This window comes from Aspergillus pseudonomiae (genome assembly GCF_009193645.1).
Source record: "Aspergillus pseudonomiae strain CBS 119388 unplaced genomic scaffold BDV37scaffold_48, whole genome shotgun sequence".
Taxonomy (NCBI): domain Eukaryota; kingdom Fungi; phylum Ascomycota; class Eurotiomycetes; order Eurotiales; family Aspergillaceae; genus Aspergillus; species Aspergillus pseudonomiae.
The window spans coordinates 191154-218471 of record NW_022476040.1 but is presented as its reverse complement, the minus strand read 5'-3'; the positions used below and the strand labels follow the sequence as shown (position 1 = coordinate 218471).

Sequence of the window (27318 nt, the reverse complement as noted above, 5' to 3'; positions counted from 1 at the left end):
CAGGTTGCATTAGTGCCGGGAGCTAAAAACCCTAAGCGACCAAGTTCTGTCACCCGGAGATAACGGAATAAATCCGCCCTGCTGCAGTCATCCAACTCTCGGCAGATCTGCGGTACTCAAACACTATAGTGTATGGCTCGAACCGATATCTAGTGGCTTTGCGGTTCTTGGTACATTCCATAGTCCTTCCATATTCAGTATGGGATCGAGCCCGTAACCGTAACTTCTCAACATACTTAATGGACTGCTATGATGCCCAACGCAGTTTGAGCCATCACTTTCGAAGAAGAATTATATTGAACTTAGTAACCAGAATACAATGTGATCAAGCGCCGTGGATAAAACACAAAAAAGATGTCACGGCTATTCTCTGCATTGTTGAAGGTTCTCGCGCTGGCCATGTGGAGCCACAAATATTCGAAGGAAGAACTCGCCCATCAGATAATGAGCCTTAACCTATGAAACATGATAAGTCAGGCATAGCCACCAGCACTCTCAATCCATCATTAGGCAACACCATATCGATGAGATCAGCCAATGCCAACCGACCATTCGGAAAGACTTCCACTCGCTTGGCACTTTCTCCCCGCTCCGAGAGATCCGTAGCCACTGCAGGATGCGGTGCCAAGTCGGAGGCGAGGCTGTGCTCTCCACGGTTCTGCTTGTTAGGGCACAAGAGGAAGGGTCGAGGTAGTGCTGTCAGCGCAGCGGGTCTTGGGGATGACGAGTCTCTCTTGGCTTACAGAATGTATTTCGCTCGGTATGTGGCAGATGCCCATGGGGCTTTATACTGATGCCTGGTCTATGTGGGTCGAGTGTGGACTTGCTGAACGGTTGATTTACAATTTTGTGGTGCTCGGTAGAAGCTTGGTATCGCTATCGGTCAAATCTCATGGGATGCCGATTATAAATCCATTACGAACAAAAGATCACGATGAAGTATATATATCTATATGTGTAACCTGTATAGCGTAGTTGTCCCCAGTAGCAGAGCTCCAGTCTCGTTATACCTAATCATGAGAATATATCCAGTCCTCCTGCTATTTGCACCTCTATTGGTCCTCCTCTCGCATGTTCAAGGTGATTAGCATCCCAGCACAAGGCTTCATTATACTGATACGGCCAGGACACTCGATACGTTCCTCGCCATCACAAAAGGCAAGCCAGCTGGAGTCAGTTGCCATACATACACCGTCCCAACAGATCCCACGCGAGTCCGAGTTCGATATCACATTTAGGATCCGAGGGCAGGATCACGAAATCAGGCTAAAGCTGGAGCGAAACTCTTACCTACTCGCACATCGCCCTCAAATCCAGTATCTTGACACAGAAGGAGTCGTCAAACGGACTGAGTCATTTATCGAAGAAGACCAAAGGATATTCAGAGGTGGAGTGTGGATTCAAGTACCAGGTCGACGTTGGGAAAAGGTTGGTTGGGCACGGATATACATCGTTCGTGATGGGGATGATCCTCTGTTTGAAGGTACATTTAGTGCCTTTTCCCAGTACTATGATGTAAGAGTATTAAGGGACACGGTTGAAGATATTGGTCTCCCTGCTCATGACGGCTCCATGGTGGCATATCACTCTACAAGGACGGACCTGCGCCGTGATATAGAAGATTCAACTGAGCCGTCCCACTGCGCAGCTGACCAGTTGATGCCCCATCCCTTGACCCCTCGGATGATATCGGTTGAGGACTCCTCCCACGGGTTGTTTCCTAATACACCTTCTAGTTTGGAACGGCGTCAGTCAACACTGGGTACAGATGATCTGGTCGACAGTATTGGCAGTCACGCTGGCTGTCCTACGAGCAGAAGAGTCGCATTAGTCGGAATCGCAACGGACTGTACATATACAGCATCGTTCGAATCGACGGAAAGTCTTCGTCGAAGCCTTATCAACATGGTCAATACCGCATCGGAACTGTTTGAAAGTACCTTCAACATATCACTTGCTCTTCATAACTTGACAATTAGCGATGCAAATTGTCCAGGCAGTGCTACAGATTCCGCACCGTGGAACGTTGGATGTTCCGAGGGAGACATGAATTGGCGCTTGCAACAATTTTCTTCCTGGCGGTCTTCACTGAGCGATACAGAAAACGCCTACTGGACGCTCATGACCGGCTGTCCGTCGGGGTCAGAAGTGGGTATTTCATGGATAGGCCAACTATGCAACTCTCAATCAAGCACGAACGTCGTAGCACGAGCATCCAACCAGTGGCAGGTATTCGCGTAGGTATATGTGCCACATTAACATTCCCAGTGAGGACTGACGCTTTTTATAGTCACGAATCGGGCCATACATTTGGTGCAGTCCACGACTGCGATTCCAGCACATGTTCCTCCAGTACCCAGTGCTGCCCATTGTCCTCGTCCACGTGTGACGCGGATGCTCAGTACATCATGAATCCATATTCACAGTCCTCACAGACAGAATTTTCGCCCTGTACAGTCGGGAATGTCTGCTCCCTACTAGGGTCACGATCAATGAGAACAGGTTGCCTTCTAAGCGATACGAGCAACATACCGACCCTAACGGCCGGACAGTGCGGGAATGGGATTGTCGAGGCCGGCGAGGACTGCGATTGCGGTGATAATTGTGATGATAACAGCTGTTGTGATGGATCAACATGTCGCTTCCGCGATGGTGCGGTCTGCGATGATTCAGCCGGACCGTGCTGTACAAACTGCCAGTTTGCATCATCCGCCACGGTGTGTCGTGAGAGTACTGGAAGTTGCGACATCCAGGAGATGTGTACTGGAAATTCCAGCGCTTGTCCTACCGACAGATTTGCACCAGATGGGCAAACCTGCGGCAACTCATCCAGCCTATTTTGCGCCAGTGGAGAATGTACGAACCGGAATATGCAATGTCAACAGTTGCTGAACACCAATAGCACGGGCGTGTCCTCCTGCAATACCGACTCGTGCACCCTCAGTTGCTCAGTTGACTGGTATGGCTCCGGTACTTGCATGGGAATGAACCGGCAGGTGCAAGACGGTACTCCCTGTCCGGATGGGTTCTGTCGAAGCGGGACGTGTCAGTCTGATAGTGAGGGTAGCAGCTCATGGGTGGATCGCCATCGGTCTCTGGTCATTGGACTGTCTGCCGGAATTGGCGGGGCCTTGGTCCTTGCAGTGCTATTCAGTATAATCTTTTGCTGTTGCTGCCGTCGTAAGAAGGCCCCAACGAAGGACATTCCACCAGCGCCTCCCGTGACAGGTCAAGTCCCCCGTGTGCCACCTCCATATGCTCCTGCCAGCCCTACCAGGTCTATAGCACCACCAAATTATCGGTATGCATGAATGATCCAATTTCTGAATACACGATATACAATTCCCGAGCGTTAGATTACGAAGCAATGTCAAAACTATTCGAATGCCTTAATTTGCTCCACATGTAGTCTTCTATTGTAGCTGGAGGACCTGTCTCCAAATAAGAGGCCGTTCTCCTCGCCTCATTCTCCAACGATTGCTAGAAACTAACAGCTCTGAACACCCCCGGAGCAGCCAACCCCACTTTCTCGCAAATCCCTCCGTAACCTCCCAGTTGTTCGGGTCTGAGGGTTCTCCCCACACGAGTAATGTGGCGCCCGTATTCCTAGTATCCCAGAAAGCCATCAGATCATGACAAAGATCGTCGTCATCTAGCATATCCCCAGCAGTAATAAGGTTATCTCGCATGTGGGGGAAGGGAAAGAAGTCCAGCCAGGGATGATGCGGTACACTTCGTTGAATCAGTGTTGGGCGCAAACTCGGCGGGATATTACCCTCTTGGAACCCAGGTTGAACGAGATTGAAGATGGAGATCGAGTCGTCACTCTTGGTCCAGTCATTGGTCATCCCTATGGCGCATATATTCTCAATGATGGCTCTATGAACGTTCAAACGGCTGAGACTGATCAAATGCTCTGTTTTGGGCGACCCCCGGAGATAACTGTCCCGGGCTGTCGCTTCGAACCATTGTCGGAACTGCAGTGCATATGGTGGGGCATGGGTACATTGAAGATCCTCTGCAGTTTCCACATGAGATCCATCGGATGGGCTTCGTAGTACAATTTCTAAGCTTGCCGTAGAGGACGTAGAAGATGTGTCTTCCGGTGGTTCGGCCACTATTCCCTTCCTCCTTAAGCCTAATATTCAGGTTAATAATCATACCCCTCTTCCCTTTACTCTTAAGGAACTAGAGTCCTTACGGTATGCCCTCTGATTATGTCGATTTTGCAGTCGCCGCCGTTCCTTGCGATCTATGATTCCCGTCCAATCGTCTCCGGCGGCCCGTACCCAGGCCTGCTGGGGCATATATTCTAGTCGGATACTAGAGGACCTTGTAGCCCCTTTGGCTTCTGGAAGGTTGTTCATTATCAAGGTAATCCTGCTGATGTATGCACGAGGTGGATTGGTAAGGAGAGTTAAGTGATTAATGCAAGCTGCTGACCGTCCTGAACGATGTGCCATCGTAGTAACAAGTGGATGTAGACGCCACCTTTTGAACGGTTCCACCCAAAAACTCTATTGCATTTTATGCTGCCCAACATTGGAGAACCATTAAACGGCCAACCACACTAATGCAAGTTGCTTACTCCGCTAACTCTCTATGGTTAGTTTCTATACTGCTTTCCATGTTTTTCGTTTTTAGTCATTATTATTTTTGGTATTTTTCTCAAGTCCTACCACCATCTCGTCAAGAAAGTGCGGTGATATATGAGACAACTCAGCTCCATGACACGCCATTCTAAAGCGTATTCTTTTTAAAGGTGTTGGGGTTGGTCGCTGTCTATCAGTTGAGTTACCAGTCGCACTGCCTTGTAGCACCACTATGAAAAATAAGGCCAAAACACAGGACGAACATAAAGGAAGACGAGGACGAATGACACGAACAATAGCAGACCATAAAGACATATCACCACATAACTAGGCCCAACACATAGATGGTACCGTCACACTACCTGTGAGCTTTCTGCTTCGGCTCGAAGAGTAATGGCCAGAAGGATAGGCCCTATCTCACGGATATGAGAAGCAAGCAACGTGTCAAAAGGGCCGAACTGGTGCATTGTCAGGAATGCCAGGGGTGGCTCCGGAGGCTTGGGAGGCTCTTCTCCACTTAATCTCTGGCTGGTAGATTCGTTACGCGGGGGCTGTGGACTATTCAGGTATGCCAGATAGTCGTCGTTGTATTCAGCAACAGTGACATAAATCTCGTGCCTATCTTGGGAGATGTGGAAACGGCTATTTCATCATTAATATGGAGAGTAATCCTTCAACGGTCAGAGCTTACACTTTTCGACTTTGGGCCAAGTCACCATCGCTTTTAATCCAGGCAACCATCTGGGCGGACTCTTGTATCTGAATAGGTACCATCTTCGTGGATCTTCGTACAGGTTTCACTTCGATCAGAACAGTTGGCTTTCCATGCGAATCGACCAAGTAGCTATCTGTCCTGGCCTCGAATTGAGCCGCTTCGAACTGCGCAGTCAAGGCTATTCGGTGCATTGTCCAGCTAGAGGAGAGGTTAAAGCGCATGGTAAGCGCATTCAAAAACACCACCAAGGCAATATTCACGATCTGTTCATCCTTACTAGGGGGGTACAGGTTACTCTCTAAGTCCTTGGGTGTGGGACTTATTGGTTGAAATGGCGATGGCTCATCCTTGAATATCGCATCATCATCATCATCATCATCATCGGGCGTCCCCTGGACGACAGGTGTATCGTACGTCTGTGTCGGGTTCTTCGAAGGCGTCGCGAGGTACAGGTTTGCCAGCTTTTCTTGAAGTTGGCGCTGGCGAGTTCGGCGTATTATCGGGGTGGCCAGTTGGTGAGAACCGGTTGATGGGTTTGTTTTTGTTGCCTCTAATTGGTACAGTCGAGGGATGGCAAAGTCTCCCTCGGGGATCACCGAGGGTGCGAACCCGTCACAAAAAGCCCTCCAGGAGTTATGGTGCTTCAGCATCTCCTCGGCACGGCTGAGCCACTCAGCCATACCAAACATGGTTTGCAGCCGCAATGGGCCGCGTGTGTAGGTCTTCCATAAAACCCGCAGAAGCAGGAACTGGTCTCGTCCCATTTGGGAGGCTGAAGCAAGCTCCGCTCCATGTACTGTCTTATCGGAGAGATTACATGCAGCGACTGCTCTCTGCCAGTCTTGAGCTTCCGCCGCTAACCTCTCACGGATCGGATTCATGACAGGGGCCTTTCACGCAAGAGAGATGGAAATGCTGCGATGCAGTCAAGTACCCAGGTAGGAGATCGATCTACCTTCGCTTCCCCGGTTGGGTTGCTTTAAAACAACCCAAATCACAAAAATTAGAAGGATCTCAGTCCAGCTTCGCATGGAAATTTGTAATGGCACATCATCATTCACCTCACGGCGGTTCCATTACGAGGGGCGTGATGCCAGCCCATGGACTTAGCAGGGTCGCATCCGAAGGCCATTTGATGCACTCGATCATTGGTCTAGGACTAACCGGCGACTGAGTAGGTGAATTTGCAGCGTCCCGTAGCCAGCCATTAAGTGTACACTGGCGTGGCGGCAAAACAATTGTTGCATCAAGATTGGCTGTCTCATGGCGCGAAGGGTTGGAGATGGCGGGCCGAGCGGAGGCCTGAGCGTTAAGGCCGCCGGCTCACTTGTCGGACCCACAGCTTTTCCAAGGCGGTCGCCCAGCAACGGATGCAACAACGAAGGACCAAATATAAGCCCGACACCATCCCCTAACGAGTAGTCGTCTTGGGGTCAGACTGTGCCTCCAGAACAACAATACTCATGGCGACCGAACCTCCGATGCGCCTAGAACGGCGCAAGTTCATATCCCGATTAGAACGCACCATTGAACAACTTGAAACCCCCCAGATCGACCTCTCCGAACTGAACGGGTTGAACATCTCTTTCCACCCCATAACGCTCAGAAGCTCAGATTCACAACCGTCCTTCTTCGCTCGATACACGTCGCTTCCTGACCCCGATGATGACTACCTTGAAGAGCAATACCGGATTTACCCTCTGAGTCCGATCCATCGTACAAGCAGTTGGAACCTTGGTTGCGCCCCTACGATCGCGCGATGGCCTTCTGCGACTACTTGGGATCGTACATATTCAAGGGGACTTGTGGTGGAATACCAGGGGGTTGGTCTTCAAAAGAGTAAATCACCATGTTGGCGTTACTGTGCAGGGTCCTGTGTCGCTAACTGCAGCGCATTAGTGTTGGCGATTATACCACCTACAAGAGCCTCTTTCAGGACGATGAACCTGCATTCGGAACGCTTTCGATGACCGATATTAGCGGCCCGGATTACCCCCATGTGAAGGCCATTGTGTACAACAACGTGAATGCGACTGATCGGGCAATACTACGAGGGGAACTGCTATTAGCCCTTCGCTTGATGATCACACAATTCAGAAAGCGACGTTTCATCCGACATATGGTAGCACCGGTAAGTTCGTTATGCTCTCCGCGCCCATGGCCAAGCAACTAATCCATCGCGCAACTCATGCAGGTCCTTCTTTTCTCGATCGTTGGACCACAACATGCGCGTATAATCGAAGCCGCCTTTGATGGTTACAATCTCATTTTGCGCGCAACTAAGATCTTTGATCTTCGCTACAAGAACGTCCAGGGCCTGAAAGATTTTGCAGAGTATTATCTGGGACCCCCGATCGGCCATACGGTCAAGACATGAGTCCGGTTTTTTTTTCAAATTCACCTTTTTAGATGGGTCCTGGCGTTGTTTGGTCGGCTTATGATAGATGGGTAATATTTTGCTTCTGGGTAGGGCGGTACGGCGTGAATATTCAGCAGGTCAAGGGTCACGACTGTGTACGAATAATGACTTTTATTAACTGTGAATTTCTTCAAAACCTTGATACTAGTGCATTGGCATAATACTAATGGTAGGGTGCTAGACACATTCACATATTTGTACTGCCGTAGCATGTTGTTGGGCCATTTCTTCATCTCCCAGAGCCTTTGTTTCACGAAGCCATTGTGGAACCTTGGGACGTTTTGTATGACTTTGTCTACATCAAAATCATCGTTATATTCTAGATAAAAGCTAATTTGGAAAGATCTGGTTCGGATTTTTTTCGTTGACAATATTTCTGCACGATTTTAGCGTCACCTTGGTTATCTACTGATATATATTTCAGATGATGCAAGAACACACAGCAACATTTCAAGTCGCAGGAATGTATACTAACATCCCCAGCGATTCTCCAGATTCCATACTGAGGACTTGAATCCTTAATGGATATCTCATTTTATTCCCTATAGGATTGATTTGTCTTGGCTGTACTTTGTGGGGGGTCGATCGACCCAAGGCCCACCTACTCTGGAGTAGACCGATTAAATAGTAACATGTGGGGCGACTAGGCCCTTGATCAGCCATGATAAACCGGTCTAGGCTAGATGCATTTAGCTGGTGTAAATGACTATTTCAGACTTAGGAAAATCGTAAATCAAGGACCGGGCTTGGGGGCAAGTGTAGTTGTCCTAAGATTGTTGTTTTCTCTTCGCTGGAGTTAAGCGGAGATAAATACAAAGCTATCGGGAACGCGCAATCGGTATACCGAGAAGCTCAATTAGACTGCCGACGGTCGCGATTGCGTAAAGTTGGACATTCTACATGCGCGACCGCATCTAGATAAGTATAAATATTGAAAAAGCATATCCCGGCCTGTCACAGTCAGATCAATCGAAGTTGTATACTTCTTAACCTGAACTCACTCGGTTAGCTACATGACAACTGCGGAACGAAGATCCCCATCCCTACAACCATAACATTTGGTGGCCTGACCACGAACTCTTTTCTTTCCAGCCGCCAGGCTACTCCAGCAAAATTATCCCTACCAAACACCGGATCCAGTGGCACTGAGAAAGCCAGATAATCCGTAGTCAGAGCGTGCGGGCAATGGTCGTGTTGTGCCGGCTCTCTAGGTATCGCAGGTTAACCGGCTCGGTGAGGTCGCAACTTTGAATAATCCAGACAATGTCATAAGGTCGAAATGCATAGTGTACATCATGACACAAAGGGAGTGGTTGGTTTGGTCCTGAGAGAGTCCTGCGTGGTGGCTAGCATGATGTCTTGCGTCTCGCATGTCGTCGCCTTGGTAAGTCACAGGTGCAATCGTTTCATTCGGACTGGAGACTGCGATGCTTGAATCGTCAATATCGATGTTAATCACCTTGAATAAGTTTAATATAACCCCCAGGGCACGGTTCGGTCCTAGATATAGCCTTTGATGCTCTTTCAAGACAGTCCTGGGCATGGGAGCCTGCAGGGCTATGTGCACCTATGCGAGAGCGAAGAGTGGCGCTGACGTACGTAGCGTAGCATATAATGTACGGGGCCAGTTGAGACCCGATGAATGCGTACGTGTCGGGGTATGCATCAGAAAGCTTCTGAAAAGTGTTGCCATTAGCTGCTACTGCGGCCCATGATCTGGACGGAGGCGCCGGTGGAATAGCTTCGATTTGAGCTCGCAGAGCTCTGGCTTCATCGTGCAGCTTCTCATTTTGATCATGATGAACGTTCTGGTCTTGTTTGACCTCTTCAACCTCGGCCTTGGTGGGTTCGATTCACAAGAGGTAGAACCCAAAATTAGCTCGGTTTCATCTTGGAGAAACATCTCGCGTCCAAAACTACCAGCCTTCGCGATTTTCTTGCACTCCCACTCCCACCAGCTGGTTGATACCTTCAACGCCTTCAGCCTTTTCAAATCTCTCCTGATCAATCTCTTCGCCAGGCTTTCCATCAACGCCGTCTCTGAATACGGCAGGCCAAAGCACCCCAACTCCGTTGGCACATATGATAGTCTCATATTTCCGAAATCCTTCTGCAGTGAACTTGCGCGCCAGCACTTCAATCTTTTGATCTTCGATATCTGGTCGGAGGAGGGTGATAGTACATCCACCACCTCCAGCACCGGTGAGTTTTGTCCAACCAATATTGGCATAATCCACGAGCTCGCGAATGCGCTCTAGACGGGGATGAGAGACTCCTAACGAAACCAAGAACCCATGGTTCATACCAATCAAGGCTCCCAGGTGTCCGAGAGCATCAGAGGCACCACTACCATGGAAATCAGCCGACGAAATCAGCTTTAGTGCCGAAGTTGCAATTTTGCCAATTCCGTTTAAGATGGTCTCTGCTATTTCAGGGTAATTGGTTTTGAGTGCTTTCACCTTGTCCACCTGTATAGCGGTGGAGCGCGGTTGTTGGGTGTCGACGAGAAGGAGAGGTAGAGGTAGAGGATGGTGGTTGCAGATTTGATGTGCATTTTTTGCTCCTGCTCTAGAAGGTGCTTCGACACAGCCTCTGCATGTGACATGGTGGCTTCGAGGAACTGACCGTCGAGGGAGTTGACATCAGAGTAATAGAACCTTTGCCTAGAAGGTTGGTGGAAGACATTCCATGGCTGAGGGTCGATTTCCCACGTATGATTTAAACCAATGTCCCTGAAATTCAGCTGGACGGTACGTCGACATTTGGAGAGGGTCGTGACGAGGAGATAGGATCGGAGAGGGATCGCGGCGGCAATAGCGGGCTTACTATACACTGCTGCATGTTCACCGAAGACGATGGCTTTCCCTGGTGCGGACACCATGAATGTGGGGGCCATGGGTGATGAGGATTTTCTCTCCATGTACACTGGATTGAAGAACCTGTCGATGGGGTTTTGCTAGTTAGTATGTTGATGAGTGTTGCTATCCAAGTGGCAGGAAGATATGTATTCGTTCACGGAGCCAGTAAGCGGCTTGGCCATGTACGCCGCTCTGAGACCCTCCTTGCTTTCTCATAGCGTTTCACCAACGCGCATCGTCCATAGGCAGACATATCCTTGCCACTACTTGCTACCAATAAGCCTAACAGTACCATAGGCGTTCTCCATACTGCGGTCACACGAGGTGTTGGGGCCTACCGTAGTTACAGCATGAATCTACGTAACCACTCATGGACTACCCAGCGTTCTCGAATGGTAAACTGGACGTATATACTCTTTGAAGATCAAGATAATATTCGTTGCGCTGTGCAACCGCTGTTAAACTTCGATAAAAGTCAAATCAACCAGGGAACAATTCACTATGTATGGCCTAGGAATACTGATTCCCGCTGTGAAAGATTAACATTTGTTGTCTTCACACCCTGGATAATCAACACTTCACCCCTCCTAGATAATCTCTCAGTGATACTGTACGTAATTGTTCACTTAACTTTACTTGTCTTTTCCGGCGTACTTGCTCTTTTCTCCACCATTATCATCACCATCATATCTCTCCAACCCCCAGGAAGTCCATCCTACAACCCAAGAACCCCAAACCTCGTCTACCTGCGTGCTGCGTAGCAGTGCAAAGAATTGACGCTCTACCACCCCACAGCAGGATTTTTATTCCCTAAAGAGCGAAATCCTTGCGACTACCAGGCCCTAACGCCTCATACGAGACCAACTCCCCCGTGGAGTGGGCATTCTACTCGCCAGGAGTCTCTCAGAGGATGGGCAAGTAGACGCAACGCGTGTCTAAATAAACTATGACGCATTTAGTGCGAGCTTGGAGGTAAACATGTCTTCAGACAGCCACCAGGTGGCAATAAATTAGGCGGCCAACGAGTTGACTGTAGTCCGTATCGACGGGTTACACTCAATCCTGGCCATGTCTGATGCTAGACCGATAGCTATGGCTCGATTTAATGCCGACTGTGAATGTTGTCGCATTGCCTACATGGAATAGGCGCGTGCATAACACGGTGGCAGGTTATTTGGAGATCTTGCGGCGTGATAAATCTTCGATCCATGTCGTGAGTAATAGTTACTACAAATCGTTACAATGGTGAAAGAATTCGCAATGCCCTCTCTCTATTCCAGAGTGGAAGCACCATGGCAGTCTCATCCTCTTAACTTGCTATGACAGGCGTTTATCCTCCCGTGACCTACGTTAGCTTTCAAGACCTGAAAGCACGCGTTATGTCGGCAGCTGATGCCCTATCGCGACGTGACGTGAACCAATACATCTGCCTAAAACACGTTGTGCAGCGGGAATTTGAATCGATCGAGCAAAACCGTGATAATATCGGAAGTGCTATTCGATTCACGTACTTTCCTGACATCGAAACGCTGATTGTGAAGGTCCCCTCGAAGCAACAAGAAAAAGCCCACGCGACGATAGGCGGCCGCCTTATACGCAAGGTGGCTAGAATGGGTGTAGGGGATCTTGAATTCCAGGCACTGGGGGCTACCCAGTGCACCGGACCAACTGCCAACAGTAAGGAGGGCGACTCGAGTTAGATCAACAACTTGATAAGACCCGGCGGTTGGCCATTGCTGGTCGTTGAAGCGGGCGTGTCTGAATCGATGCCCCGCCTTCGGTGCGACGCGTCATGGTGGATCTCGAACTCGAATGGTGAGGTTCAGATGGTATTGATCATTGAGGTCTCGAGGAACCCGAAGAAGGTAGAAATCGAAAAGTACGTGCCCATGTAGGTTCCGCAGACTCAGGTACAGCCTGGTCCGGTATGCCAGGCGCACAAAGTGTGGGCCACCATGATTGACCAGCAGGCGAATCCTCCAATGGTTCTGGGCGCCCCTCTGCGACTCGAGTTCTATAAAGTCATTGGCCGCCCTGCGATTCCCCTAATGGAACACGACATCGTGTTTACATCGGCAGACCTCCTGGAATGGTCGAGATACGTGTTTATTTAGACCTGGAGCAATGGATTTCCGGGGAGCGGTGTATGGCGCAATGTCTTTGTATTGTGCACTTATGAGCCTTCTCGAAACTGTCACTCCTTACTAATTCATATTTAATTAGCTCCCTAAAAATACGATACAAGCTACATTTCCTAATGTGCGCATGTGCATACTTTAATTTGTACCCAGGTGCCCACATTGTTGTATCGTGGGTATATACGCTGTCCTCTGAATGTTTGCCTACCCGGCTATAAGCACCATTCTTTCTCAGATACCATCGTTAACAATCACTATAACAAGCCGAGGTCTCTCTCATACTGCTTCCACTTCATCCCAATGGGCTGAATAAGTGTGTAACTGCGCGAGGTCTCATTCATACTTTGGACCCCGTTGATCAAATAAAGCGGAGTCAACTCGCCATCGTCGCTGAAGAAGATCTTTGGTCTCTCACGGCGCTTCAGGGTCTCAACCGACCCATCAGTATACGTGGCAGTAGAGTTAAAAGCCTCCTGCAACTTGAAATACCAGGGCCCAATCAGATTGCGGGCGTACATATGAGCACCGACTCGAGGCCATTTCTGCCCATCGTGTTCAACAATATCGATCATCCAGTGCGTCAGGGTATGCCAGTTCCCCCGCTTGTCGCGCCAGAAGAACGGGTCTTCGGTCCACGTGGGGCTATATCTGGTCGTGTTCCATTTCTGTGTGTACAACAACTTGTATTCGCCGTCCCATCTGTCGGCGACGAAAATGGCATTTCCTTCCACTCCCATCATAACCTGGCTGGTTGGGTCCTCCGATGACCAAAGTGGCCACGGAGCAGGGTTGGTCGATTGTGGCTCTTCAGAGTTAAGAATCATTTCAAACGGCGTCCAAGGCCCTCGAATGCTATCAGAACTGGAGACGGAGATGTTGTTCGGCCACTTTGTGTACGAGATGCTTTGGCATTTCTCCGGCTTCGGGGCATCCACGCCGATGGTATACATGAGATACTTATTGTCCGCTGGACTGAAGAAAACATAAGGGTTATGGCGAAAGGCTGGAGCCACCGTGTCGGCGAAATGGTAGGGGCCCTGCGGTCCATTGCGTGACTCCGCCCTCATTATAAAAGAGTGTGGTCTCCAACCACTGAGGCCACAGCCGTAGCTGAATTGAGAAGCAAATAGATGGAACAGGGTAGGGTCGACTGGGTCCTGCAAAATCTGCCCTCCCCAGGAGGAGTTGCCGTACTTGCCGTAGTAGCTCGGGTCGGTAACATTCGTGTAGTTGTAACCTGTATACCTGGTAGCCGGAGCAAGATCCAGCCTACCGCAATCTTCGCCGAACCAGCCGGGGTCACATTTGCATGTTTTACTTAGGATACCTCGTCCATTATTGTTCTTGGGACCATCGCTGCTCCTAATACAGACACCATTGAGGCTGCAGTCTTCGTCTGTCGCACAGGCGCGCGCGAGCTGGAGGACAGCTAGCCCTATGTATGCAATATCTAAAACGCGCATTGAGAAGTCTGATACCGCTTGGTCGATAGCTGTAGTTTGCAAAATAAGACGGGCTTGTGCAATCCTTCATAGTATAGCTAATACTTATTCATTCAGTCTTAACCGCGGCGTTGAGTTGCTTTAGGATGAGAAACCCCGCTTTGGCGTCTTCTCGGGATAGAAGACACCGACGGAAAAATTGTGACCCTACGCGTTTCATGCTGCATTTACATGTACATGCTCCTGGCAGACGCCTGCATTTATCATTAGTACCTTTCCTTGGGAATAAATACTTCAAGATCCAATGTAGTCAAAGCTTTCGTTCTAGATATTCCTATAAATATGCGATATTGCCCGACCTTAGCTCGCTAGCATTACGATGAACACAATGTTTCATGTTAGTAGACGACATCCAGGTAAACTCCTCTATGATTGAATACATAGTACATCGCCGGTGAAAGGAACAATAATCGGGCTTCTTGTTCACTACCTTCTCCGTTCCCAGAGCCGGTCGGATCGTCCGTACAATGCAGTGCTCAAATAGGCGCTTATCAGGTGTGATCCCTCCCATAGACACCTAGTCCAGTTCACCACCTAGTTAGTCGGAAGTTTAGTATGAAAGTAGAACCTCCGTTACTACAATGATGGCAAGTAGTCAGTCAAACAGGAAGGTAGGTCTACCCAAGGAATTTCTCCGTGAACAAAACATGCCATCATCATCGTGATAAGGGGATCTTGCTCAGCTTCCATACTTAATGAGGGCAGCACCAGGGTAGACTTTCTTGTCTCACGCAGTGTGATACACCAATGCGATCATTTTTCTGATAATGCCAATATCATCGGTGTCATATTCTAATAAATGTAGTATTTACGTATACCGCAGTCTCCATCGTAGTTAATCCCACTTCTATGTTCCCATGTCGATGCCTAATCATAGTTGGTGCTCAGTGCGAATTCCCGGGCAGCATTAAGATCAGCAGAAGCCTTATCCAGTTTCGCCTGCATTCTTTGCACGCAATCCGGACCCAGTGGCAATCTCAGAACCTTCCCCTTAAGCCCACCAGCGGCCCCCTCGCCAGTGACAACCTCAAAAATCCTCGCGACCGCCTTCTGCGGATCTCCCTTTTGTTTGCCCTGTGCTGACTCGAAATTACCCAGCATTATGTCCACCGGCCCACCTTTATAGGGCTCGCTAAGGCCACTCTCGTTCCTTTGAACCGCCGACAGGAAATTTGTACGGAAAGCACCGGGTTCAACCACCAGCACTGAGATATCGAAGGGCGCAAGCTCACGACTCAATGATTCAGATAGACCTTCCAGCGCAAATTTACTGGCAGAATACAGTCCACATGAAGGTAAAGCATCTTGACCAGCGATGCTACTAATGTTCACGATCGTTCCGCTGCGGTTTCCGCGCATACCGGGCAGCACGGCACGGATTACTCGGAGAGGTCCGAAGAAGTTGGTCTCCATCTGGAGGGCGCTCTCTTTGTCGCTGTACCGCAATATCAGTCACTGTTGGCTTTTATGAGAGGAGCAGCAACTTACTTCAGGTCCTCCACGGCGCCTAATAACGAGTACCCCGCATTGTTTACTAATACATCGATTTTGCCGTAAAAGCTCTCGGCCTGTTTAACTGCCTCGGGAATGGCATCGGCTTTCGTGACGTCTAATTCCACGATCTTTCCACCCTTATCCTGAAAGGCCTGGACGGCATCTGCGGACTTCGCTGCGTTGCGAACGGTTCCAATGACATAATGGCCGGCTGTTAATGCGTACAGCGAAAGGGATAGACCAAGTCCTGACGAGGCTCCGGTAATGAACCAGACTAGCGGTGCCATTGCTAGGAGGATATCTTGTGTTAGAAAGTAGTAGGATATAAATGTGGCCGGTAATAGTACAAATAGTTGTGGGGGACAAACGTCCTTTAAATAAGAACGCGACGTAGAGATCCGGAGATAACGGAACTTAGTGGGCCAAATGGCGTTCATCTTCATGCATTCATTGATTAGTAGTAGCTAGCTTAAGTACTATTTAACTGAGCTACGGCCAAAGGAGCCGAATGCCAAACCAATCAGGAACCTTCAGCCGGAATGCCCTGCCAGCAACGGAGAATGGCGGCTTTACATCGGGGTTAAGGATGTCCCTATTATGACCGAGCGCAAAGATATCTTTTCTCACGTAAGAAGAGAAGCAGGATTGATTCTCAGTCCATTACTCATATTCGCCAGGGCTAAATCCAGGGGGGCGGGTCATGTGACATCTCGATATAAAATAAGTTTCCCTCCAGCTCTCGTACGTAGAGTACTAGACTACCCCCTATTGCATTTTGGCTAAGCAGTGAAGTCACTTTTGTTTGTCCAAAGGTTTATGCTTTGTCCTTTTGGTGAGCGTGAACTACGTTCCTTAGGGTTTGCTTGGACAAGCCCTCGTCTTTTCATAGAAGATAACGAAGGCGTTAGGGTTGAGTCAAGATCCTTCGAGGGTGCCACCTGATCTGCATCCAGAGATAAGATGGCAATAACGGCTCATGAGAAAATTATCTGGTGATCACCGACGTGGCGAAGTCGATGTGGCGCAGTAGCAATACCTCCAAAGGCGCCATGACTTCGCCCTCTAAAGCCAAGATTCTACAATCGATAGTGCTCGACATTTCGCAGTATATGCCTCCGATCGTTATTTGCCCAGTGCAGATCAGTACCCGCTACTTGTTCGTTGAGCCGCGAGTGGCCCATCACAGTGATGGGAATACGAGGAGCCGAGAAATCGGGCACGGTACCCACCGCTTGTGTACAGAGTGAAATAATATAAGACAGGGACGATGTCAGCGAAGTCTGTCAAAGGCATTGTTCCAGTGCTTTTCCGAGCCTGTCCATCATGATGGTACTTAAAAAAACACTTCTTTTATTGTCTATCCTGTCAGCGGGGCCCGTAGCGGCGTCCAAATACGATATCAGGCTGGACACGACGGCGACAAACCTCGGCCCGCTCACCACACGCTTTACTCCTCCAGCTTCTTGCTCCGATATTCGCACAAGAGATTTCTATGGCTACTACCCTAAGCTCGAAATGGGCTGTGAAGGACCGGGAGGAAATGAATGTTGCCCCCCAAATTGGCGAGATGATGTTTATTACAGCCCTGGGATGTGCCCGGCGGGATACCAGACTTGTACATTGCCAACCTCCAAACAGCGCATTGAGACGACTGCCATGTGCTGTCCGGAGTAAGTTCACAACGTAAATCCGTTTAATGCATCTTCAGAGTGTTCATGGACTATAGCAATTTCGCCTGCAATGGCCAAGGCAGCTGCACTCGCCCCTTAAACACGAGGATCGCCCTTACCATGACTGGCGCTACACACACCACCACTCGAACCGCATACGCCATAACGGCAACCCCGATACAAATCCGCTTTAAAGCTGCCGAATCGACGATCGTCCCAATCCCGACGGCATCTTTACGGCTTCCCAGGGGATATCTGTACAAGCGCGAGAAAATTGGTATCGGTATTGGAGTTTCGGCCGCCGTTATTGGAATCGCGATTGGTGTATACTTCTGCTGCTGCTCCGGCAGAAAACAGAGAATGACTAGGGTGCCAACAATTCCACCGGAGAATTATTCTACCACCAATACTCCTGATGTTCCTCCGCCAGCTTATCCGGGACAGAATGATGATTTGGGCATAGGGTCGTCAGTTCCAGGTAGCGGCCCTGAGAGCTGGTCAAACGGGGGACGAAAGTAGTAGCTCATTAATACCCAACTTGAACTCTGATGCACATACCATTTGTTTCTAAAGTAAATCTCATAAAGTAGTAGCCCATCAGTTGAGAAACGTTTGAAACAGCCAGCACTGGGACCACCACAACTCCACCAGTGCCTCTTGGCAATCTCGTATTCTGGCCATTCCTGGCTTCGATAGGCTAAGATCGCCAACGATGTAACAAATAGACTTGGAATTTCTCCATTCGCTTATCTTCTAGTACTTCGCTTGGGCCCTTGTGATTGAAACAATACTATATATTGACGAAGGGTCTCTTGGCGAACGCCCTTTATCTTTTCGCAAAGACTCCACAGGCATAATACAGAGTACGTATTGTTCTTCTGGGGATGCAATCAACTCAACGAAAACACTGGATGAAAGAAATAAGTTGTAATAGCAGGAATCGCATAGGTGGTGCCCATAGTTAGAGTATGGGGTGAAGAATACAGAGGGAGTCCACCGATAGGTACCGTTCTCCAACAGTTCTATGGCGAATCATCGGACAAAGCGGGTGGGATGCATACAGGCCCTTCAAAGTTCATAGCCTATGAATTGTTTCAATATCACTCGCACAGCTCGAAATCCTTCTCTTTGCCACATCTTAGCCTTGTCAATATCCACTCAGTCTGGGTTCAAGATACGCTGTAATCGAACAGTGTGTTTTGTACGTTGATACGAGCGCTCTGTCATTTTAGACTCCAATATCGGACATACATCACAAGGTGTAAGAAGGTCTGCAAGATAAATCTCCATAGAGCATTGAATTCTGCCACACACGACACGGCGCAACCTTAGCTAACACTATGCAATGAAGCCGGCTGTTTTTAGCATCCGGCAAACAGAGATAAGGATTAATCACATGTATCATCTGCATTTTGTATCGATTGAGTTTAGGATTTGTTGCAGCGCGGCAGGAGAGGCTGAAACGTTAACATGGGTCAGGCTGACTGCCACACGAGAGCATAGTCAGCCTTGCAGATTATCTTTAGTCTTAGGGATGGTACGGTCAAGACTCGGCGTCGTCACAGCGTCCCCGCAATACATCAATCTCTTCACCTGAATAATGTTGCACTTGAAGGGAGTCTACATACACTCTTACTCGGTGTAAATATGATCTGGCTTCAGCTATTATTGGAATTCCTGGCCCACGCTCAGACGGGGTATTTGTCTTCTACAAAAACCCAATTCACATCTTACGCCAACTTCTATATGAGAGGAACATACAAGACGCGACCGAGGGTTGAGGTAAGTGTAAATGTGGCAGCACAGCATGGCCCTCTGGGATACGTCGGCTTCAATAACCCAAGATTTAGAACATGGGACAGTAGTGAAGAATGCTTGGGTCTGAAGCAGATCTTAGATATTCCGAAGGACGTTTAGAGTGCCGCAAGTTCCATGATCTTGAGCATGAAGCGCTGAGGATGGAATACCAAATACAGTACGACATACACCGATATCATTCAGTGCATACGAGTCAGGGTAGCCGAATTGCCGGCTTCATTACCTTGAAGAATGTCAAGCTTCATGACTTCACAGGCACGAACTAAACTGAATTAGGTCGCTCCGCGGCATGTGACCCCCGCAGAGGCGGCCCTCGGAACCGAATGCCAGCCCTGTAGGATATGGTACTCCCCACTTGGCACCATGGGCTTGCCACTTAAACTTGGGGTAGCTGCAGGTTCGACTGGAACCTAGGCCCCTATAGGCCCGGGGCTAGACTCCGGGTCAAGTCCATTCAATTCCATCGCCGAGCGAACACCTTAATTTGTTGGTTCTCGTCCGATAGCCTGACGGTTCTCTGGGGGGAGGAAAGGCCCTTTAACCATAGTATCCTCTTGACGATTACGTCTCCATAAGTTTTGCCAGAAGAGAGGAACGAAAGGCGTACTTTTCATGACATATAGACCATCGGGGCTTAGGAGCATTCAGGATTCGGCTGGTTCCTCAAACGAGACCGGTGCGAAATACCTCGATGAATTTCATGTCGTTATCGACGAGTCACAATTCAATGCGAAATGAATAGATATCAAGAAAATTCTTACAGTCACTAAGGGGGCATACCAGAAACAAATGGCAGATATGAGTTTGGTGGTTGATGGAACGAACGGTGGACGACTCCCGGAATTGGCGAGGCTTGGATAACAGTCCCATGGGTCGAGTGCTGGAACTACGCTCTTGGGCGTACTCCGAAGTAAAGAATCAAGCAGCGAAATTTAATTTCACAAAATTAAAAAAACATACAACAGGAGGGATTCGCTGGTGGTCACCCACCCAACTACTAACCTCCCGGCGTGTGGCTTAAGTACGGCTGAGCGGACGGGAAGCCCTGTTCTCCACACCCTGTGGTCGCATGTACTAATATTGTATTTGTAGAGGCAAATGTAGTTGTACTGCCAAAACTCGGAATTACTCGAAACCTACAGCAAGAGTTGTTGAAGTAGTAGTTGTCACCTTCAAGCACTATTACCCTTAAGCCGCCCCCATACGCTGTACAATACCTAAGGTTAACCATAAATATATAGACAAACACCTAGGGTATAGTCCATTTCCAAAGTATGTAAGTTAATGAGAGCATAGTCACGAGAATATATTTCTACAATCAGAGCAGGCGCCTCGGAATGACGGTCTCAAGCCTTCTCAGTGTAAGCGATCAACACGTGTGTGATATATCTTAGAACAGATATTGCTATGGTCCTGAGATGCTAGTACTGTATATTTGCGAACAGATTGCCCCAGTATATAGTTTGTGGTTAGGTTGACCTGAGGACCTATCTCTGAAATGTCACCGTTTGAGATGGCACAGCATGTTCCCCACCGTTGGTTCGTGAGACAAAGTTTAATAAGAGCTGGATAAGATCACATACCCTTACCTCCGATGGCTTGAGTTTCGGATCCGGCCGGTATGTGTTACTCTCACACAAGGTTCAGCAATCCAAAGTGGTGCTTCAATGTATGGGGCTATCTGGAACATTGACGGCAGGGGCTAGGATTTCAATTCCGGGCAACTGTCTTGGATGGCCACTATTAGTACCGTCTATAGCGTCAGATATGGGGAGATCAGTGGGTGGACAAAATAGCCGCCTAGGAAGCCAATTACTCAGTTTATGTGTCATGATATGAACTTGGATAAAGTATAGAACTCTGCTCATATAACATTACACGGCTACGTAGTGATAAACATGTCTTTGCTTTTGAACATACAGACTGAATATTACTGAAAATAGCAGGGAAGACTGAAGGCTCATATAGATGGTTAATGACCTTGGAGAAAACCTATCGCGGAAGAACGAATATAACGTCCTGGGATGAAGCTGGTTTTTCTTTCCTTCCACTGCTTGTGCAAAAAGATGCTAAAGTGATGGTTTGTCCTTAGTCTAGCTATCGTACAATGCCTCCCAGTGGTAGCCCAGTCCCTTGACTATACTTCCCTCTTTCCTCTCCGAGATGACTGACCACGTTACATGTCAGGGTTTGCAAGTTTTTATTGCCTTCGAACAAAATCAATACCCCTATGATCGGTAGAGTGGCCCGTAACTTTGTACAGTGCCTGTCCACAATGGGTAATAGGTCCTGTAGATTGTGTAATCAGTTACCATCATTTCACAAATTCACCTGCAGTGTAACACTGCGCTGATGAGTACTTGGAATCCTGATTTGGTCAGGATGGCTTACTGCTGTGAAGTACAGCCATTTGGGACCGCGAGATTCGTGGCAGTATATTGACTGGCACCAGCTCCCGAACCAAGTGAAGAGCTCCACGTCATATTCAACTCCCCTGAGTCACATAGGACATGTTAACCGATAGTGGGGCAGTGACCCTGTCAGTATGAGTGGCAACAATCTTGACTTTGGCCGGGGCTGGAACTGACCTCCAGGCGCAAAGCTAAACCGGGCCAAGACTCAAATCCCGAGCGTTCTCCAGGCTTTCCCATTCTCATGAGACGCAAATTGAGTTACGTCTTAGAGCTTGAAGCGAGGGACTAGAACTTTGTCTTGGCTTTTGGAGCACTCGCAGTGGCATTCCAGCCACTGACGCCGCCGGGGCTAATTATACTGCGGCGGATGGAAGCGACCTTTTTAATAGACCACGACTAGACCGTCTCCTGCCGCCATATGAGTAGTCGAGACGCACCGGAAATATTATCATTATTTTCTCGCTACCTCTATTTAATACCCTCTATATACTTGCAAGTTACGGCAAGGAGATTGAACAATATCTCACCATGGCTGTGTACTATGCCAACCGCAACCTCTCGCCAGACCAGAGCGATCAGTGGCCAATGAATTTCCCATCCTTGCCACCGTCTGAATATGATCGCCTTCTTGGCTGGTCTATGTTTGGGGCGGGCTTCACCAGCGCTGAGCCCGTCCCACCACCCCAGAACGCTCAGCTGCAGTTTGCAGATGTCTCATCGACCGAGACGTATAGCCTTGACATAACGAAAGACTACTGGTGTCCCTCAAGCTACCCAAATGTAAGATCGCGTGGTTTGCCACCTTAATTTTGCGATGGTGCTCATCAACCTGCAGGGCATTGGTGCAACTGGGTATCACACACCTGTGCCATTCAGCAACCCTCAAGCCACCGTATACCAAGAGCATGACCAGACGGATGTCAACGATCCAACAGCTTCTACTACGTACCAACATCCGGGTGCGAACACTCCACAGCGACCGATGCGAAAACTGAAACGTGAACCACTTAGCCCCAAGTCGCATCCGTCGCCCTCCATGGCGACACCCATCAGGCCCAAGCCAATGCCAAAACGGCGGTCATCGCAAGACAGCAACACATCACAGCGTCGGCGGTCCACATCTTCGGACAAGGATAATGATCCGAACATCTGCATGCTTCGAAAGAAAGCACATAATCAGGTCGAAAAGCGTTATCGCGCAAACCTGAATGCAGGGTTCAAACAACTCGAAGATGTCACTAAACAAGACACCACGACCACGCCGACCGATACCAAGATGGCGAAGGGCTTGAGACCCGGTCGCAAAGCGTTGATTCTGCAACATGCATACGAACACATCATCGGTCTCCAGGCTGAACTTCGAATACTGCAGAGAAGGCTTGGTGAACGGTAAGGCCAGGTTTGGATATCGCATTATACACTCATTGTATTCTATATACCACACTCGCTGGCATCTTCTATATTGCTTGTTGCTCTTTCATTCAGCCTATATAAAAATTATACTGTACCTAATCACCAGAGTTATATATTTTTCGGTGTTCTGCATGGAGTTTATGGCATGGTTATAATGATGTTTCTTCGTTGGTTGCGCTTAACTGGAGGTCACTCGGTAGGTATTGGAGTTCGGCCAAGCCTTGATAGAGTGTCCCTTACATTGATAGTGAAAACATGTTTGATATGACTATCTGCATCTTCTGAAACATGCATTGCTATCCATTCGGCCGGGTATAAACGTTTATTCCGATCGTGGATGCACCACAATGATAGCTAGCGTAACTCGCTGGACGCTTTATTTTTGTGTTCGCATAAAGGCCAGAATCACGTAGATGTTCATTCAGTGGCGGCTTACTCTTTAAATGTAGGGCCATGACGTAGCTGAGGATGACGTTTGCCTGCACTCTATACTAGGTAAGCTCGTGGGGAGAGCACCCATAATCATCCAATAGTGAGAACCTACATCTGAGAGGTGGAAGAAGCGAATGAGAACATTTGAAGCCTGTAAATGTCCCATAAGCCTTCTGGCAGGTGACTTTCAGATCGTCGCAAGCTTTCCCATGAGGACAATGGCGGTTTTCTGTACCGGGAATGCTCGAATATCTAATCGGACATTAAAGTTACTTTCGCAGACAGCTAAGGCTGCCATATTAATTGGGTACGCGAGAGAGATCTTACGCGTCTCATGTGGGTGATTAGCCAGGGTAATAGCGAAGTATCTGCTCCTGCCAGGATGTATGATGTGAGACGCTTTTGGAACGCTTCGTGGAAACGTTGCACAAGACGTCAGTGCTGTTTTTGACTTTTTCCTTTTTCTTTCTATCGTTATACTGGAAAAGATGTGTTAGTTCAAATTTGCCCATGAAAGTTCTATTCTGCCACCAGGGCTTCATGGAGAGAGATTGAAAATTTCCGAGGCCTCTCGCCGGCAATAACACATTGTCAGCAAGTAACATTCTCTTCCTCTTGGTAGCTGCCTCAAGGTCCTGTGTATCCTAGGGCTTCACTGATACGTAGCCATAACGCATTCTTCGTGGTAAAAATGATATGGTTCCTCCCATTCTTCGGCTAAGAAATATTGGGCTTCCGGCATGTCTCTTAGTAGCTAGTCTGTGGGTCTTATTGCGCCTAAGGAGGCATGAAAGCAATGCAAGATAGACTTAGTTACTCATGCCCGATAACCAGATATCAGGCCCCTGGCTGTGACCTAAAGTCCGACGAACTCAAGATCCCTTACGGAACCCGCGGAATCCGACCATGAGATATACTACGTCCTATATTCAACACTGACATGAGCAACGTATTCAGTATGGGTAAGGTAGCCAACCCTGAGTATATTGTTTATAATCCTGTTCACAGCAACACTGTTGTAAGACCGTGCAAGATCACACCATCGGCACCATACGGCGTTCATACGGCGTCCAGGTTCGATCAGAACAACAATCACCTAGTGTGGCAAATGGTCCTTCCGCTGTGCGCTATGGTATGCTTCCCTCGCCACTGCCCCAAAATCAACAAGAGGCTCATCTAGTAGTAGACCCTATCACGATCAGCTGTATATCCTTCCTGAAAAGTTGGAAGTCAATCTCAACCCCAATGCCCCTTGTAACAGAGTCCTGGAGCCCGGGCGCAGTAACATTCAACCTAAAGCCCTTGGACAAGGCCAAGACCGAGCGCTTTCTTGACTCTAAAGATGCAGACTTTGGGCTAGGATGACTGCAGTGGGAGTATAATAGGATTCGCAAGCCAGCCCGAGGACAATCAGTCCTATTCAGAAATAGGTTCTGCCGGTGTGGGAAAGAAGCTCGCACAGGTGGAGTTCGTCGCTTTGCGCACGGTTATCCTTTTGATTTTGAGTTTGACTGGCGCAGGAAGGACAGAAATATGCTAAGAAGAAATGCTTAGCGTGTGTTACAGGAGAGCTTGACGATATTGGCCTTGACGATGGAAAGAATACACCGCTGGCATCCGGAGCAAGACGATCAGTGCCAGGGTGTTACCAAAATATAATCTAGCATAAGGTAGACATTCCACTACTGGATGTATGTGCAAGTATTGATGTATAGAAGACTTGCTTATAGGGACGAAGCACATTTCTTCTCCGCGGATGCGGCTTTGGTAATCGCGAAGCAATAGGCATATTATTATCCAGCCCAAGCCGTTTCTATTTTACACCAGCCGGTTTTATTTAGAAAGGACTGCACCGATCATTATGACAGCAGTGGTCTAGCCTTGATGCTACTCCACCCAGACTCCACACTAGGGCATAGGTACTTTTGGTTCCCGGGCCGCAAACGTCAATAACTGCCATCGGATGTAACATTGATCATTGCTTTGAAAAGGACAACAAATCACATTTAACACTGGGATGATGGCTGCTTCCTGTCATACTAGTACTAGGATTTACGCTGCTGTCAGATTCTTCCAAGATCGCTTGCGCTTGTATAAATCTAAGTCAGATACGCATTCTTTTATCCCGCGCGACACGGATGCCCTTGAGTTTCACTTCGCGTACGGTATATTTCTCATTAGATATAAACGATCTGGTATAATCATGAAATAAAGAAACTTCATAGGCAATTGGCCAAGTTATTTGACGTAAGAGCAATCGGGATAGTCTTCCGGAATGAAGCGGAGTATCGAGTACTTGTCCATGACGGCATTTCACAACCATTGGTCGGCCACCGAAGCAACGAGACGAGAGCAGGTAATCTTCAATAAAGCAGACAAATGGTGTGCTTGTGTAACAGCAATGGGCGTGCTTTCGTCATGATTGAAAACGTAAAGTCTGAGTAGGGACCTTGTATAAATATGACATACTACGGACAGACTTTACGATTTTCATAGAAGATTCCAAAATTCTCATCCTCAAACCTGTTTCTTCCCTGAACCATCTATACAGTTTCCTATTATCCCCATAAGCAAGATGACCTCTCTGCTCAAGTACCTCTGGGGCTCCGGTTCCCCCCAAGCTGCTGCATCTAAGCCTCAGTCCACCATCGCAGACGTAACCTTGCCCTCAGGTCTCTACGTCATCCGCAACGTGGCCACAGACACAGTAGTCGACCTCTCAGGTGCTCATCGACAAGACGGTACCCCGGCTGTCGGCTGGTATGTACATCTCTCCAACCCAAACACTATTCACCAGTAGAAAACCCTTAACTGACTACATCAGGCACTTCCACGACGCAAAACACCAAAAATGGCAAATTGCCTCCGCAGGCCATAACCAGTTCTTCATCTTGAATGACGCAACAGGAACATATCTTACTGCCGGTACGTCCTCAGCCTCTATTCTATACCCACAAACTAAAACCAGGTTCCAGACGTACAACCAACAGGAGGCCTAGTTCTCACAACCGGCAGTCTTGTATCGCCTACTAACAAGAGGGCAAGGTGGACGATTGAGTCTGCGGAGACAAAACATGCCTACGCGTATTTCTTTCCAAATGGAAAACTAATTCAAATCAACAATCTAACAGAAATATAGAATCCACTCCGCAGCCAACCCATCCCGAGTCCTAGACCTCTCCGAATCCGATTCGAAAAATGGAACCCCGATCCTTGTCTACTCCGAGCACGGGACTAAGAACCAGCAATGGTTCCTCGAACAGCTTGACGCTGCGCCCCCACCAGGCGTAATCAAGAATACCCCAGTAGGGGGCAAAGGTGGGACCCCCTTTGAAGAATTCAAGTATATACCCGTAAGGGTTGTCGAGACATGGAGCGGAGAGGTGGAGGATGAGACTGTTGTGCGGGGGCTGCGGTGGACGTGGGATGACGGCAGTCAGAGTCAGCTTTATGGCGCTGAAAAAGGGGATCATCAGGTGCTTGTAGTGCCCCCCGGAGGGAAGGTGAAAGAAAGCTCTGTTAGTTCAGGGAAGAGGGTTGATTCAATTGTTATTGTCACAGGGGATGGCGAGAAATTCAAAGCAGGTGGTGATGGGGGTGAAGAGCACAAGCAAGATGTTGGGGACGGGGTTTTGCTTGGGTTTGACGGGGCTTCAGGGCTGGATATTGATCGTATTGGGCTGATCTTTGCGAAGAAGGATGGAGGTGAGTGAGTTGCATATGGTGCTGGATATGTCTAAAGGATCACACATTTCAGGGTAGGGAGCATGGACACAATGGTGAGTAATATTATGCTACCCTATCTTCATGTAGTTAAGTTGAAATGTAACTATGTTTGTCACGGTGACGAAGC

The 27318-nt window shown here is 48.5% G+C and overlaps 10 protein-coding genes across 10 annotated transcripts; 6 read left to right on the top strand and 4 right to left on the bottom strand.

Annotated features, from left to right (window-relative positions):
- Positions 1-993: 993 nt before the first annotated feature.
- Positions 994-3311, top strand: admA (ADAM family of metalloprotease ADM-A; the record flags this gene model as incomplete). The annotated part of the gene is made up of 3 exons (XM_032089792.1): positions 994-1080; positions 1127-2237; positions 2291-3311. The coding sequence occupies exons 1-3, from the start codon at positions 1017-1019 to the stop codon at positions 3309-3311; spliced, it is 2196 nt and encodes a 731-aa protein (XP_031940032.1). The 5' UTR covers positions 994-1016.
- Positions 3249-4441, bottom strand: BDV37DRAFT_252150 (bZIP transcription factor). Its single transcript, XM_032082392.1, has 2 exons — positions 4202-4441; positions 3249-4138 (listed from the first exon to the last, which is right to left on the bottom strand). Exons 1-2 carry the CDS (start codon positions 4365-4367, stop codon positions 3414-3416), a joined length of 891 nt encoding a protein of 296 aa, XP_031940031.1. The 5' UTR covers positions 4368-4441; the 3' UTR covers positions 3249-3413.
- A 504-nt stretch (positions 4442-4945) lies between these two features.
- On the bottom strand, positions 4946-6188 carry BDV37DRAFT_272711 (uncharacterized protein; the record flags this gene model as incomplete). Its single annotated transcript, XM_032084925.1, has 2 exons — positions 4946-5234; positions 5284-6188. 2 exons carry the CDS (start codon positions 6186-6188, stop codon positions 4946-4948), a joined length of 1194 nt encoding a protein of 397 aa, XP_031940030.1.
- Positions 6189-6746: 558 nt separating this feature from the next.
- On the top strand, positions 6747-7761 carry BDV37DRAFT_252146 (uncharacterized protein). The gene is made up of 3 exons (XM_032082391.1): positions 6747-7146; positions 7207-7438; positions 7502-7761. Exons 1-3 carry the CDS (start codon positions 7067-7069, stop codon positions 7682-7684), a joined length of 495 nt encoding a protein of 164 aa, XP_031940029.1. The 5' UTR covers positions 6747-7066; the 3' UTR covers positions 7685-7761.
- Positions 7762-11903: 4142 nt separating this feature from the next.
- Positions 11904-12698, top strand: BDV37DRAFT_272710 (uncharacterized protein; the record flags this gene model as incomplete). The annotated part of the gene is made up of 3 exons (XM_032084924.1): positions 11904-12238; positions 12302-12449; positions 12480-12698. The coding sequence occupies 3 exons, from the start codon at positions 11904-11906 to the stop codon at positions 12696-12698; spliced, it is 702 nt and encodes a 233-aa protein (XP_031940028.1).
- Positions 12699-12976: 278 nt separating this feature from the next.
- Positions 12977-14185, bottom strand: BDV37DRAFT_295127 (uncharacterized protein; the record flags this gene model as incomplete). Its single annotated transcript, XM_032089791.1, has 1 exon — positions 12977-14185. The coding sequence occupies one exon, from the start codon at positions 14183-14185 to the stop codon at positions 12977-12979; it is 1209 nt and encodes a 402-aa protein (XP_031940027.1).
- Positions 14186-15091: 906 nt separating this feature from the next.
- Positions 15092-16005, bottom strand: BDV37DRAFT_272708 (putative short chain oxidoreductase/dehydrogenase; the record flags this gene model as incomplete). Its single annotated transcript, XM_032084923.1, has 2 exons — positions 15092-15659; positions 15713-16005. 2 exons carry the CDS (start codon positions 16003-16005, stop codon positions 15092-15094), a joined length of 861 nt encoding a protein of 286 aa, XP_031940026.1.
- A 437-nt stretch (positions 16006-16442) lies between these two features.
- Positions 16443-17942, top strand: BDV37DRAFT_252144 (uncharacterized protein). The gene is made up of 2 exons (XM_032082390.1): positions 16443-17388; positions 17445-17942. The coding sequence occupies exons 1-2, from the start codon at positions 17042-17044 to the stop codon at positions 17905-17907; spliced, it is 810 nt and encodes a 269-aa protein (XP_031940025.1). The 5' UTR covers positions 16443-17041; the 3' UTR covers positions 17908-17942.
- A 4017-nt stretch (positions 17943-21959) lies between these two features.
- BDV37DRAFT_252142 (uncharacterized protein) lies at positions 21960-23218 on the top strand. The gene is made up of 2 exons (XM_032082389.1): positions 21960-22400; positions 22456-23218. The coding sequence occupies exons 1-2, from the start codon at positions 22149-22151 to the stop codon at positions 23011-23013; spliced, it is 810 nt and encodes a 269-aa protein (XP_031940024.1). The 5' UTR covers positions 21960-22148; the 3' UTR covers positions 23014-23218.
- Positions 23219-26040: 2822 nt separating this feature from the next.
- BDV37DRAFT_272706 (ricin B lectin domain-containing protein) lies at positions 26041-27178 on the top strand (the record flags this gene model as incomplete). Its single annotated transcript, XM_032084922.1, has 4 exons — positions 26041-26225; positions 26290-26390; positions 26441-26549; positions 26605-27178. 4 exons carry the CDS (start codon positions 26041-26043, stop codon positions 27176-27178), a joined length of 969 nt encoding a protein of 322 aa, XP_031940023.1.
- Positions 27179-27318: the final 140 nt, after the last annotated feature.